At 37.6% G+C, this 15,669-nt stretch overlaps 1 protein-coding gene across 1 annotated transcript in view; it reads left to right on the forward strand.

Annotated features, from left to right (window-relative positions):
- ALG13 (ALG13 UDP-N-acetylglucosaminyltransferase subunit) overlaps window positions 1–15,669 on the forward strand; it is a 62,896-nt gene that overhangs the window by 13,849 nt on the left and 33,378 nt on the right. Inside the window, 10 exon segments of the mRNA XM_047843397.1 lie at window positions 6,586–6,619; window positions 6,622–6,738; window positions 6,740–6,772; window positions 6,775–6,957; window positions 7,520–7,603; window positions 9,677–9,727; window positions 10,454–10,500; window positions 12,128–12,200; window positions 15,208–15,289; window positions 15,493–15,655. Of these exon segments, the coding sequence (XP_047699353.1) occupies window positions 6,586–6,619; window positions 6,622–6,738; window positions 6,740–6,772; window positions 6,775–6,957; window positions 7,520–7,603; window positions 9,677–9,727; window positions 10,454–10,500; window positions 12,128–12,200; window positions 15,208–15,289; window positions 15,493–15,655 (867 nt within the window).

The following is a 15,669-nucleotide window of genomic DNA, read 5'->3' on the forward strand; positions in this document are numbered from 1 at the left end:
AGGTCAAAATTAAGCAGATGATTTTAGCATTCCTTAGAGCCTTTACTGCTAATGGGCATTGTGAACCTCAAAGATTGGATTATAGTGTGCAGGGTTTCCAGAAATATTCACCTTGAAATTCTTTAGGAACGCTTATTAATAACTTGTGAAACAACATTGAGAGCACCAAAGTGTGGTCCTGGACCAGCAGCATCGGCTTCACTGGAGAACTTGTTAGAAATGCACGTTCTTGGGACCCACCCCAGACCTGCTGAGTCAGAACTCTAGGCATGGGATAATCTAGTTTATGGAGCCCTTGACTTGAAAACTACTGTTTTAGAGGTTTACAGGATTGGAGTAGTTTGCTGTAGAAGAATACTAAGCCAGGGTGCTGCCTGGGTAGCTCAGTTGGTGGAGCGTCTGACTCTGGATCACAGCTAGGTCTTGGTCCTCAGGGTCTGGAGTTCAAGCCCCAAGTTGGGCTCTGCATGGGGTGTGGAGCCTACTTAAAATAGCAAGCCCCCCCCCCCCAAAAATAGTAAGCCACTTGAGATTTCAAGTGCAATAGATACTTTGAAAGGGCAGTATTAAATAATATCAAGTGGCTGTTATATACAAGATGGAGTCTACTATTGTCCCACAGGTCTTTTTAAAAAACTTCTGTTGTACTGATTTGGGGAATGTAACCTGTACTTAACCACCTCAGAGCCTTTGTTCATTTTTTCTTTTTTTGATATTCGATTCCTCTTTATAGTTATGTAACAATCAGTGCATAATTCTAGTCCTAGTATTGTTAATGACAGGATGTGAAAACCTGGAGGTTTTAGAATTATTTGAAACGTGCTGCTTCTGCAAAATAAGGGGTCCCTTGTAGCTATAAAATTCTATTTCCCATTTACTTTCCCAGTTTATTATGCTATTGTTTCTTGCTTATTTACCAAATATTTTAAAAGTTTTATTTAAGATAATAAATGTAAGTAGTATAAAAGATTAACTATAACTAGTTCCACAAGGTGTATAATAAACAGCAGTTCTGTGGTCCACTTCTCCCCATCTGACTCTGCTTTCAGTAGTTGACCATATTGCATGATTTTATGTTTTATAAGTGAATATGTTCAAACTTGTTTTCATTTGTTAAATATCACCTATAGACTTGCTAATGTGGAGGAGGAGGATTTATCTTCCTCTTTTCTTCCATAGTAGGAAGTCTGTAGATGATACTTAAAAAAAATTTAGTTTTCTCAGTTCTTGTGAGATCTGTTTGCAGTGTTGACAGGATTACTTAAGTACAGTATTCACATCTGAGTCCTGTAGTCCACATTCATTGATTACATTCCCTTTTCTATAAAACTAACCTCAGTTTTAGTACTTTCATTTGCTTATTTTTCCGTTTTTTCCATAAAAATATTCCCACACTCTCCAGAGGTTATATATCTTTTATCCATAACTTTCATTATTTATTTCTGAAATGTCTGCTGGAGTTCTTTTTTTCTTGTGTGTGTGTGTGTGTTCTGGAGTTCTGTGTCCTTTTATGTGAACTGGTTATTCTCTAGTCCTGCTGAATGTGTGTGTCCTGGGATTTCCCTTTCACCCTTATCTTAGAAATCATTTTGCTTCTTTCTTGCAATGAATCTTCTGTTTCTAGGACTCTGCCCCCATACCCCATTTTCTGGTTTAACTTCTTTATTTTGGTTTCAAATATGCTCCATAACTTTGTAGAAAGGAGGTAAATTGTTTTAATCTTTCATGTTTGAAAATGCTTCTACTCTCCCATCTGATTGATAGCTTGGTATAGAGTTCAAGGTTGGAGATAATTTTCCCTCACATACTGAACCTCATTGTTTTCCAGCTTATAGTTATTCTGAGAAGTTTATTGCTACTCCTATGTGTGATCATTTGTATGTGACCTGTTTTTCCTCTTTATCCCCTGACTTCAGAAATGTCCTGTGCATTGCTGATCATCTTTTTTGCTTTTATTGTTCGAGCTACTTCATGGACCCTTTCATTCTAAATACAGGTACTCCTATCCTGCAGTGCTACAATTCTCCTTTCATCATTATCATCATCACCATCATTTCTTCCCCTTATACTTTTTATCTTTTGGGGGGGGCCTCCTTTTGGTTAGATGTTGGCCATCCTATAGTGACCCTCTAATTTTCTTGGTTTTTGTCTTCATTCTCGTCCATTCTGTGAGCTCCTCAACTTAATTCTGTTTTTCTGCTTTTTATTTTTCAGTTGAAATACAGCAAAATTAGCATTTTTCTTGTATAGTTGTATAAATTTTGACAAATGTGCAATTGTGTAACCACTACCACACTCAAGATCCAGAATACTAGGGCGCTTGGGTGGCTCAGTTGGTTAAGTGTCTTGACGTTGGCTCAGGTCATGATCCCACGGTTTGTTGAGTTTGAGCCCTGCCTCGGCCTGTCTACTGTCAGCACAGAGCCTATTTCAGATCCTCTGTCCCCCTCTCTCTCTGCCCCTTCCCTGCTCTAGCTCTCTCTCTCTCTCTCTCTCTCTCTCTCTCTCTCTCTCTCAAAAATGAGTAAACATTAAAAAATTTTAAAAAGGTATAGAATACTTACATCATCCCCATTTATCCCTTTCTGCCATCCCTTTGTAGTCAGCCTTTTCCTATAGCCGTAACTATTGCCAGCAACTGATCTGGTTTCCCTTTCAGTAGTTTGGTCTTTTCCATTATGTCATAAATGCATTCTTTTAGTATGCATTTAATACTGAGAAGTATTCTGTTGTATGGATGTGCTAGTTTGCCCATTTACCAATTGAAGGATATTTGGATTGTTTCCAGTTTGGGGGGAATCATGATTATGAATAAAGTTGCTATAAACATTTATATACAGGTTTTTTGTGAGCTGAAGTTTTCATTTCTCTTGGGTAGATAACTAGAAGTGGAATTGTTGGGTCATGTAGCAACTCTGTTTAACCTTCTAGAAACTGCTAAACCAGTTTTTAGAGTGGTTGTACTATTTTATATCACACCAGCAACATATGAGAGTTCCAGTCGCTCTGCATCCTTGTCAACACTTGGTATTGTCAGTTTTTAAAAAATTTTAGTCATTTTAAGATGTATGTGATGGTATCTCATTTAAAGATCTACAAATGGCCAAGAGGCACATGAAAGATTTTCAGCATTGTTAGCCATCAGGGAAATGGAAAACAGAACCACAATGAGGTACCACTGACACCCACTAGGATGGCTATAGTAAAGAGATGGACTGTAATTATGGATAGGTTGTGGAAAAATGGGAGCCCTCATACACCATGAGAACGTAAAATGGTGCAGTTGCTGTGGAGGACAGCCTGACAGTTGTTCGAACGGTAAACATTGATCCAGCAAGCAACTCCATTCCTAGGTGTTACCCAAGAGGATAGAAACCTGTCCAAACAAAAACTTGCACATGAATGTTTGACAGCATTAGTCATAAAAAGCTAGAGTGGGAACAACCCACATTAGTTCTAATGGATGAATGGATAAATAAAATACAGTATAGTTTAACTATAGGATTGAAATACTGATACATGCTACAACATGGGTGAACCTTTTATTTATTTTTTTTGGTGCATAAAAGGTTTTATTAAAGCATGGGGACAGGATCCATGGGCAGAAAGAGCTGCCCATGGGTGAACCTTTAAAACCTAAGTGAAAGAAGCCAGTTACACAGGACCATATATTGTATGATCCCATTTATGTAAAATGTCTAGAATAGGTAAATATAGAGAGACAGAAAGTGGATTGGTGGTTACCTGGAGTTTGTGGGCATAGGGGGTTAGCGGTTGGTACGGGATGTGGTTACATTTGGGTGTAATGAGAATGTTCTAAAATGGTGCCGATGGATGCACAACTCTCAATGTACTAAAAATTATTGAAATTATACTTTGAATTGCAGGGTATGTAAACTAAAAAGCTGTTAAAATGATCAGTTTTAAGTGTACAATTCACTAATTTTTAGTGAATATACAGGAATGTGCAGAAACAGATTTGGAACATTTTTTTATCACATCAAAAAAGATCCTTTGTGCTTGTTTGCAGTCAATACCTATTCATATCCCAACCACAGGCAGCCCTGATCTGCTTTCTGTAGATGTGCTTGTTTGGTATATTTCATATAAGTATAATCCTATCTCTTTTCGAATCAACCCCCTTTTGCATCTAGCTTCTTTCACTTAGGTTTCAGTTTCTCCACATCCTTGCTGATACTTGGTCTGTATTATAGCCATTCTCGTAGGTGTGAATTGATACCTCTTAATGGTTTTAATTTGTGTTTTCCTAATGATGAATGATGTTGAGCATCTTTTTAGCTTAGTAGCCATTCCTATATCTTTGGTAAAATGTGTAGTCAAATTACTTGGGCGTTTTTTTAAAAAAATTTTTCAACATATATTTTGAGAGAGCGTGGACAGGGAGGGACAGAGAGAGGGAGACACAGAATCCAAAGCATGCTACAGGCTCTGAGCTGTCAGCACAAGGCCTGACACGGGGTTTGAACCCACAGACATCAAGATCATGGCCTGAGCCCAAGTTGGACACTTAACCGACTGAGCCACTCAGGCACCCCAAATCATTTGGGCATTTTTTAGTTGTATCATCGTTTTACTATTGTTGACTTGAGAATTTTTTTTATATTTGTGATACAAAGCTTTTTAGTCAGACGTGTGATATATACTGATAAAACTTTCTTCCAGTCTATGGCTTGCCATTTTCATTTTCCTAACAGTGTCCTTTGTAGAGCACAAGTTTTTAATATTGATAAAGTCCAATTAATTTTTATTATATCTAAGAATTCATTGCGTAACTCAAGGTCTTGAAGATTTTCCCTTATGCTTTCTTCTGAAAGTTTTGAAATTTTGTTCTACATTTAGGCCTTTGGTCCATTTTAATTATAATTAAGTTATAGAAGATTAATTGTATAAAGATGAGGTATAAAGACCATTTTTTTCTATTTTATATATGGATGGGATTGTGCAGCACCATTTGAAAATAGTGTCTTTTTCTCTGTTGAACTGCTCTTGTACCTTTGTCAAAAATCCGTTAACCATATTTGTGTGGGTCTTTTCTGTGTGCCCCCTCTGTATGTTCCTCTCTTTTTTTCTTTTTTATTTCCGTATCCACCTTTTTCTTCTGTTTTCTTCCTCTGTTTCTTTTTGTTTCCTTGTCTCTAATTTTTATTTTATTTCCTGCTCTTCTATTGCTTTTCTGGTTCTCTTTTTCTTCCAGTTTTCCCTTTGATTTCCTTCCTCAAAATGAAGTATGTGGATTTGTACTAATTGAAGTTTTATGTATTTATTTTTAGTGTAAATAGCGATAAATGTGAAGAATTTGTATTCTTTTCTACAGGTAAAAACTTCCCAAAATGAGTTAACTTTTTCATTTATAACTCTTAATTTTTCTCAATGAATTTGTGGCCTTAGAAAAAGATGGTGATCCCTCTGTCCAAACCATGTTTCATGGTTTTTCAAAAGGCATAATTTCCCTAGTGTTATTGTTTCTTTAAAAAAGAAATTAAGGTAATTCAAATTGATATGCTAAAAGAAGTCAGGATTTTACTTGTTTTTTAACCATGCTTTTATTTCATTCTTAAATTAGAAGATTGATTATTGATGCTTTTCCTATAGGCACGGTGGTCATGATTACTACTGGATCCACAGATATAAGAAAAACAATTTTCAAAGCAGCTTAATTAAGGAATTTGATTTTGGCATTTAATAAAAAGGAGACACTTGACAGTGGAATCAAGTAATGCAAGTGATCAGTTCTGTTTTTGAACCTCACAAATACGGTCCTGTTTACATTGGTTTTCTTAGACTCTAGAGTAGTTTTCCCAGAAAAGTGCTCTAATACACTGAAATGTTGTTGGTAAGACATTCCTTTCATGCTGTTTAATTTAAACTTCCATTGTTTTCATTTTTTAAGAAACCATTTTTGCATCGTCTCTTTTTGTTAATGCTCTACAATAATTTGAGGACATTAGTCAAGAATTGTGTCAGTGTTTCCTAGCATAGCTAATGGATTTAGTTTCTGTGATCCTAGCAGAGGGTTATTATTATATAGGAGAACCAAATGAGAAAATTACTTAACTCCCATACCGGAAGTATCCAGAAATCTGCTTTGGCATTTTACTTGCTTGAACTGTGATTTCTGCCCCTATAGATCAAGGGAGACCCTTGCCCCCCCCCCCCCCCACACCAGCCTATGTAGTCTTTAAAGGTGTTCTTAATACAGAAGCTTACTAGTTATTTAGGTTTAGAATATTTTTCTCTCATCTCCATGAAATTATGAGAGGAGCAGGGAACTTGGGCGAGAGACCTTAAAGCGATATAATGTGGGCCAGGCTGCATCGTACACACCTGAGCCTTGTTGCAGTCCCTTTGCAGCCTCGTTCCGCAGTTGCCCTGAGTTAAGCTGCAGACTCGACTTCCTTTTGGTCCCAAAGCTCAGCTGCTTGTGCATACTTCTCTCAACCTTGGGCTCGTTGCGTAAATCCCATCCTTCCCCAACAAGGTAGCTCCTCAGGTGCCTTCTCCCATGTCTTCTCAAGTCCAGTTCTCTATTCCTAGGAGCATCGGCTCTTCCTCTTCTTTTCACAGGGTCCCGACTTGTACCGGGCGAGCCAGCCCTTTGCTTCTCCTGCTCCTGAGAAGTGCCAGGATTCTACAGCGCTGACAACTGCCTTCTCATCCCTAGACTCTGGGCTGCTTTCCGGATACCTGCATAAGCAAGCCCTTGTCACTGCTACCCATTCCTACCTGCACCTTGCTTTTTCCTTCTTGCCGCATTTGTGTTCCTTTCTCCCCATCCTCACCCCCACCCCTGGCAAAATGCATAAAGGATGGAAAAAGTACTGCGGCCAGAAGTCTCTGAATGAGACATCAATGGATGAATATTTAGGCAGCTTAGGGCTGTTTCGAAAGCTGACTGCCAAGGATGCCTCTTGCCTCTTTCGGGCTATTTCGGAGCAGGTAAAAGGAAAATATGTATCTTCCCTATACTGAGTTTTCAGGGTTTGAAACATGGCACGCTACTGTAGCTAGAAGACCTGTAGCCCACCAAAAAAAAAAAAAAAAATCCCCTTTCTCTTCCTAGTAAAAACTTCCCGGTCTACCTGGCACTTACTAGCTTGGTGTAGGCCTTTGCTGATCAGTCCAAATATATTGCTGTGCCTTTGCTGTCTTTTCTGTTTTCTAAATGCCAGTTTGGAATGTAAGAGAAATAAGGATGGGATTACAGAAACTTTGAAATGAATCTTGATCCTTTATAAGCAGCCCTACTTTCTCTAAATTTTATGCCTAAGGAAACCTCATAGGCTGTGCCCATGAGTAGAAAAGGGGTGGGGGTGGTAAGACCAAACCATCTCTCCCCAATCTCATTAAGGGTGGCAAAAACATTTTAGTAAGGTCAGGACCTAATTTTCTCATGTCCTACATATGTTTTGAATAAGGTGGACTTAAGTGTCCAGTTCATCATTTTAATTTGATAGCTATTTCAAATGACTTGAGAGTGAGCTGGTCTTTCTCTTTTTAGTTGTTTTGCAGCCAGGTCCATCATTTGGAAATCAGGAAGGCTTGTGTCTCCTATATGAGAGAAAATCAACAAACTTTTGAGTCTGTAAGTAGAACACATAAGCAAGGTAGAGATGTCGGTAGAGTGTGTAGTAAATGGGAAATGAATTTTGAGCTGTGTACATGATGAAAATTATGTCATGCAATTTCCTCTCAATAGCAAATACTTAATTTTCAGCTGCCTTCCCTTTAGCATACCTCTAGACCTCCAGAATTAGACTATTTTGTACTCTAATTGAGAATTAAGACAGTTCGTCTGCATCCTTCCCACTACTTTCTGCTCCCCATAGACCTCCCCAAACCTCCCAAACCCTAAAACGTTACATTTTGACTAGTGTCCTGTATACTACATCCATACCACTGTTCCTCGAACAAGTAATCATAGTTCACAAAGAGTTTGGCTATGTTGATATTTTAATGTATACTTTCAAATATGTACAAATGGGAAAACCCCTCTGTTCTCTTAATTCTGTGCACAATTCTTGAGCCAATATGAATAGTCTTACAAAACCTAATTGTAAGGAAACAAATTAGTTCTAAACATTTACCTTTTCATGTGACAAACTGGTAATAGGTACTCTGCCACTAACAATTGGCTTTAAAACAACTTTTAGAAGACATTTTGCATACTTTGAAGTATTTGAATTTTTATTAATGGAATGAGGTTTTATCAAGGTCTGGTTTGAAGTGTGCCCTCTTGTGAGGCTTTAAAAAAATTTTTTCAGCCCTTCCAGTACTGTTTTCTTCTCACTGTATATTATGGGCATTAGCCTGCTGTTCGAGGTTTACTCTTAATTTTCTCAACAGGTTTCAGTGAATCTTAAAACTGTCAAGCCTTCTTGACTTTAAAGCTTATTACCTAGGTTAAAGTTAATTACAGTCTTTACAACACCTGGGGAAAAGATTATTCATGAATTACTTCAAATACAAGACCATGGTGTAAAACAGTGCATCTCAAGTATTTTTGTGCATACAAATCACCTGGGGATCTTGTTAAAGTGCAGATTCTGATTCGGTAGGTCTGAGCTGGGGCCCAAGATTTCTGCATTGTTAACAAAGCTCCCAAGTGATGCTTGCTCTTGTTCCTGATACAGTAATAGTAACCATGTTTTGAGTAACAAAGATTTGTGTAAAATTTTAAAACTTACATGGATAAATCTCAGAATAATCATGCCAAGAGAAAGAAGCCAGACCCTCCCCCAAAGTGCATACAGAATATGATTTTCTTTATATAAAACTTAAGAAAATGCAAACCAGTCTGTAGTGATAGAAAGCAGATCAGTGGTTGGAGGTTGGTGTGAGTTACAGAGGGACACAAGGAAACTTGTGGGGGTGATGGATATATTCACTATCAGAATCGTCATGATGGTTTCGTGGGTGCATACATGTGTCAAAATGTATTTGTGCCATTTAAATATGTGCAGTTTGTTGTCTGTCAGTTATACCGCAAGCTGTTTAAAAAGGGATTGAGCAAAATTGAAACTTGATCTTCAAGTCCAGTGATAATATATACATGAAACTAGACATATATTCTATTGCCCAAATTGACTTTTACTTTTATTGAGGTGTATTTTACACACAAATAACATTTACCATTTTAAGTTTGGCATTTTCAGTTTGGGCAATAATACATAGTCCTGCAACTGCCATTGCAGTCAAGATATGGAACATTTCTATTACCCCAAGAAGTTCCCTTGTGCCCTAGGCTTTTCTGAATCTAATGAAATTCCCTTTAAGTTCCTCAGTTTAACTTTGTAAATGCATCTCTCCTGTCAAAATTTAAAGTCCTTGTGATTATTGGGTTTGCATGATTTATGAAAATTGTCAAGTTACTTAAATTGGCATTTCAAAAGAAACTCAAAAGCATTACCATTTGATGAAATGCACTGGTATGTGGATAAGCCAGGACCAATTCCTAGGACAGTTTTAAAGTCCAGCTTTTCTCCACTCATAACTTTTGTGTATGTGCAAATCTTCTTGAGGTGCTGTGCAAAATAGTCCTTGAATACCATAATTGTTGAGCTGAACAAACACCCATTGGAGGGTAATATTGCAGAATATAATCAGATTTTAGTAATGCTATGTATTTGGTTAAGTCAAGTTTGTTTTATTTTTGAAGTATGTGGAGGGATCTTTTGAGAAATACCTGGAACGGTTGGGAGATCCCAAGGTAAGATCAAATACGGGGGTTTAATCTTTTCAGAGTATTTGGAATAGTAAACCGAAGTATTCATTCAGCTGTGTCGCCTTAGCTTTAGTTAGACGCAACCTATTTTCTTAAGTAGCCAGCTGTGTTGAATCAAATAGTTCTTGCAAAAGTTTCGAAGCTGGCAATTGACCTATTTTGTGTTGAATGTTGAGAATTCTATGTCAACAATTTTATCATCCATAGACTGCAAACAGGACAAGCCTAAGTCCTTTCACTTTAATGGGGGAGGAGGGATGGCAATGAATGTTACAAGAGGTCATTTGTTACATTTTTTATTCAACAGTTCCCCTGATTTGTAGTTATCCTTTATGTGGGAGTAAGCTTCATAAACACATATTTAATTAAAAATAATTTATGTGATTAATTCCATAGTTCTGGACTTAGCATTTACTAAATACCTTGCTAACTTCATAATCTTAACACTAATTCCATTTTTATTGTGCCTTTTAAATCTCTCCTATTAACTGTCCTTGTTACTTCATAGTTAACTGAGAAGGTCTTTAGGACTATTAGTTTCAGAATAAGTTTATGTAAATGAGTAACACAATATCTTAAAACAAGTTATAGTGTGTTCTACAAATTCTTTAAAACGTCTCTAAGCATCCAAAATAACTTGTTGAACTTGCAAAACTTTTACCTGATAGCTACAGAATGTTTTTTAAAAGTTTATGTACTATTTATGTTTAGGAAAGTGCTGGCCAGCTGGAAATAAGAGCTCTTTCTCTAATTTATAAGTAAGTTAAATCTTTTTTTAAAGACTGAGTGCATACGTGTCATTGTGTGTAAAGTTTCTATTAAAGGCTCTTTGGGATTTGGGAATGATCTGTAGAATGAAGATGTCTAAGTAAAGTTAATTTGTGTTAACTTTTGGGTGGAGAGCCTCTAGAGTTTGTGTCCATTTGAATGAAATAAAGGACTTTAAGGAATGCTGGTATTCCTGTAGAAAATCAGAATGTCTATCTTAGACTTCTTGTCTGTTTAACTTTGTGCCCCTTCAATGCATCTTTAGTGGGGCAATATAGCTTCCAAGAGGGTAGAAATTGGTTCTTGAAGACAAAAAGATGTTAGATACTATAGTGGTTTGTAGTCCTTCAGAGGGTTACGGTACATAAGCAGATATATGGTATATCTCTGGTATTAAAATTTCATAGGAAAATTAAAAATAAAAAGGCTCTTTAGGCACATGATAATGAACATTTTGAGAAACACTGCTCTATCACTTTGGTCCCCAAAATAGCAAAAGTGGCATTTCTGGAAGCTGTGGGGTTGCACAGAACTATTGAAAAATACTTCTCTAATGTAGGATAGAGGCTAGTGGAAATCTTGTTCATTTGAGGAAGTTGATCTGTACATAAGATTTCCTTCACAGTTTTTAGGATGGTGAGATGGCATATACCTTGGTATAGTCTGAATCTTCTGGTTATGGGTACTCATTCAAGTTAGTGTTTTGCAGTCTGCTCATTTCTCACTAAATCCATCAAGAAGTTGTATAGAAGAGGCATTGGGCAAGTGACTAATCAGTTGTTGCTTTTAAGTCAAGGGCCAGCTTTTTTTTTTTTTTTTAACATTTATTTATTTTTGGGACAGAGAGAGACAGAGCATGAACGGGGGAGGGGCAGAGAGAGAGGGAGACACAGAATCAGAAACAGGCTCCAGGCTCTGAGCCATCAGCCCAGAGCCTGACGCGGGGCTCGAACTCATGGACCGTGAGATCGTGACCTGGCTGAAGTCGGACGCTTAACCGACTGCGCCACCCAGGCGCCCCAAGGGCCAGCTTTTAAATTGGCTTTCTTTCTTTTTATGTATAGCCCTCGAGCTAAGAATGCTTTCTTCAAGGTTTATAAATGGTTAAATGAAAAGTAGAGTACTGTTACATGACATGTGAAAATTCTATGAAGTTCAGATTTCAGTGTCTGTAAATTAAGTTTTATTGGAACACAGTCATTTGTGCTTGTTTATCAGGGTCTGACTGCTTTCATTCTACAAAGTCAAAGTTGAGCAAACCATACGGCCTGCAAAAGCTGAAATGCTTATCATCTGGTCTTTTACCAAGTAAAATTTGCCAGCCTATGCTTTAAATAAGTGCGGAGCCCCCAAAACTCAGAAACACACATACATTTGGGAACCTATCTTCTTTACTTCTCCTTTTCCCAAATTAAGATATGTTTAAGAAATCCATAGGACTTTAGAGAAGTTGGCTATCTACTTTGAGTTAACATTATTTAGCCTCTTTAAACATTCAGATTATTTTATATGAATAAGGTGGGCAGTGTGAAAGCCCAGATACTTGTTCTTATAAACTATCTTCTTGGATATACTAAATTATCTCTTTTCAACCACCTTTGTTTTCTACCCGTGTAGTCGGGATTTCATTCTTTATCGCTGTCCCGGAAAGCCTCCAACTTGTGTCACAGATAATGGCTATGAAGACAAGGTAAGAAGATGAGTGAATGTTTACTAAAATAAAAGAATTGAATGATGCTGCTGGCTTAACAAGATAATAAGAAATCATTCTTTGTTACCTAATTAATGGGAGGGGGGGAAGCATAGTCTAAATGCCAAGCTTCTCCGCCACCAGCCTTTACCTCTCCATTTAGTCATCCTGAGTGTTGTTAGCCACCCTCCTGAACAGACCTTACCTTACCAGTCCTGTAATAGGTTAAAAAAAAAAAAAAAACACCCAAAAAAACCAAACCTCAATTGGCTCCTTGTTGGCTAGGAGATAAGGTTCAAACCTGGAAGCTAGGCATTTAGTCCCCTTTTCATCTTCACTGTCTTACAACCTTAGTATATTTTGATTCCAGATACTCCGACTTACACTTTTTTTCTTTTCCTTTGTATCTCCGATGTTAACTCCTTTGAAACTCCCAACTCCCCTGGAGTTCTTTCCTCCCTTTGTGTTCCTTCCTCTAGCATCACCCAAGTAATTCTAATCACATTGTATTTGATTTCATGCTTATTTCTCTCCTAAATCTTCAGTTTCTTGAGAGCAGGCCAGTGTGCTACTACTGCCCAGTAAGATGCTTGGAAAATAGTAGGAAGCGGTTTTGTTGGTTGAGAACTCTTAGCGGTTAAACAGATTGTTTTTCAGTATACAGTGTTTCTTCCAAAAAATCTGGGGTTTTTTTTTGTTTTTGTTTATTTGAGAGAGTGAGGGGGGATGAAGGGGCAGAGAGAGAATCTTATGCCAGCTCTGCCCTCAGGGTGGAGCCCCACAGGGCACTGGATCCCACAAAGCTGAGATCATGACCTGAGCTGAAACCAAGAGTTAGATGCTTAACTGAGCCACCCAAAAAGTTTTTAAGGAAAAAACCTTTTATCCCAATTATTTGATTAGTTAGTATAGACTATACAGTAATTGACTTTTTAAGGCTTGTGTCACACCATGGAATATATTTCAGGCAACATTTTTTAAAACTTCTTAATGTTTGCTTATTTGAGAGAGAGAGACTGTGCCAACAGGGCAAGGGCAGTGAGAGAGGGAGACACAGAATCCGAAGTAGGCTCCAGGTTCCGAGCTTTTTGCACAGAGCCCAATGTGGGGCTTGAACTCAGGAACCAGGGGATCATGATCTGAGCCAGTCGGATGCTTCACGGAGCTGCCCAGGCACCATTTATATAATGTTTTTAATGTAGATGGGCTCATACTAAACATACTACTTGTTTTCACCTATTCTCATCAGTAATCTAGATCTACCTCATTTTTTTTTTTACTAGTTTAATGCCATTATATCATACTTGCCTACCCACAAGTATGTATCAGAACTATTATTTTATGTTGGGATACCAATACCACCAGGGACACCTCTTCCAATCAAAATGGAACTTCTTGCCACACGAATAAAGAAACTATACTGTTACCTCTGGAGTTTTTTCTTGCTTATTTATTTAGTTCTGGTTAGCCGGATTCCTTTAACTACTCCTTAACAACTGCCTCCAGTTATTGACCTTTGTTAGTTGGAGTTCCAAGTTCTTCTAGTCCAAATTACACAGGGCTTCTCTGCTCAAAATCTGTTCACTTTATTTTGGATTAATAAACTCTTAAATGGAAATAACCTCTCAGAGTGCTCAGAGTGGTGTGAAACTTCATAATTTAAACTTTACCGTGAGTTACTTTAGCTTGACACTTGCCCTCAATACTCTGAAATGGTTTATACTGGTGGAGTTGGAGTTGTGATTTCAAAAAAAGGCTAGGGAAGAATAATAGACCTGAAGTAGAGAACTTTATTATTGGAAGAAGTTAGCCCAGATTAGGCAGGAAGGCAGCAAACAGGGGACTTGGAATTTTCTGCCAAAGAAGCTCAGTGGCAACATCCTCCCATAGAACACAAGAGAATCCTCTTTGGTCCTTCAGGTTGCTAATACGAGACGTGGCTTCAGAATCAGATAGAGTTGGGGTGCCCGGGTGGCTCTAGTCATTTGAGTGTCCAACTCTTGATTTTGGCTCAGGTCATGATCCCAGGGTTGTGGGATCAAGCCCCATGTCAGGCTCCGTGCTGAGCCTGGAGCCTGCTTAAGATTCATTCTCTCTCTCCTCCTGTTCCCCCTCCCCCCCCCCCCCCCCCGCTCACACTCTTTGTCTCTCAAATAAAAGAAATAAAATAGACTTATGGTTAGATATATCCCTTACTCAAGACAGATTTTTGAACCAAAATTTAAAAAGGTTTTGGAGCTGTTAATTCAGACAGTTTTCATCATACAGAGCCTGCAAGCATTTTTACTAAAATATTTTGGTTAGTAAGCATGGCTTTGAATTGTTTGGGAAAACTAGAGACTAAAGATCAGCTAAGAAATTGACTCCTTTTGTAGCTATCTCAGTGCCTTAATTCATTAAGAAAGTCTCTTTAGCAGTATTGTTCCTGTATAATGTATTCATATATTACTACTGGGTAGAATGGATAACCTTTTGAGTAAATTAAGTCTCCCCCTGCCCTCATGATCTGAGTTTGGAGTATTTGGATATTTGACTAATTTCTGCAGTCCTTTTTCAAAGTTAAGCTGGGTCTCTTGACTTCTGTTAGGATTTCTACTAGATTTACTCAGTTTGTAAAAGTTCTGTATTTTTGCAAATTCACAAATCAACTTGTTGGCTACATTAATGGGAATGTGATTTAGATGCAGTGTAGCCTTATTAGTGATTTTAATCTTGGCATTTAAAAGTCACTTTTGAGAACATCTCTTTTGAAAGTTATAGCTAGCATTTATCTTTATTCAGATTTCAAAAATCACTTTTCCTCAGCTTTATTGAGATATAATTGGCGTGTTAAGTGAAATGAGTCAGAGACAAGTATTGTGTGATATTACTTAATATGTGGGATCTAAAAAAAATCACATTTTAAAAAACATTCATTCTCAATTTCTGGTTAGCAATTTAATTTCAAGTAGTTCATGGTTGTAAGATATGTAACATTCACTTAATTGTTCTGTGTGTTTTTCTTCAGATTCTACTCTGCTATTCAAGTAATGGCCATTATGATTCAGTGTACTCAAAACAATTTCAGTCAAGTGCAGCTGTTTGCCAGGGTATGTGAAAGCTTTACAAATGGTTAGGTGTGTTTCAGATGATTTTGTTTTCCCATCTTTAAATTGAGGGACCCACCGTAAGTAACTCTTCTAAGCTGTTTTGTTGGCACCTATTGAAATTGTATACTGGCTTATGGCTGTTTTCACATTGTCATAAAGAGATCTTACTTTGACAGTTGGAGTTTTGGCTTTTTTTCCTTTAGCTGTACTGTATGAAATTCTCTATAAAGATGTGTTTTTTGTGGATGAAGAAGAGTTGAAGACTGCAGTTGAATTGTTTCGAAGTGGTTCCAAAAAGAACAGAAACCATGCGCTGACTGGCAGCGAGGATGTCCATGTTGACTACAAGAGTTCAGCTTGTAATAGGTAATAAAGGGAAA

The sequence above is a fragment of the Prionailurus viverrinus genome, chromosome X (genome assembly GCF_022837055.1).
Source record: "Prionailurus viverrinus isolate Anna chromosome X, UM_Priviv_1.0, whole genome shotgun sequence".
In the NCBI taxonomy this organism is placed as follows: domain Eukaryota; kingdom Metazoa; phylum Chordata; class Mammalia; order Carnivora; family Felidae; genus Prionailurus; species Prionailurus viverrinus.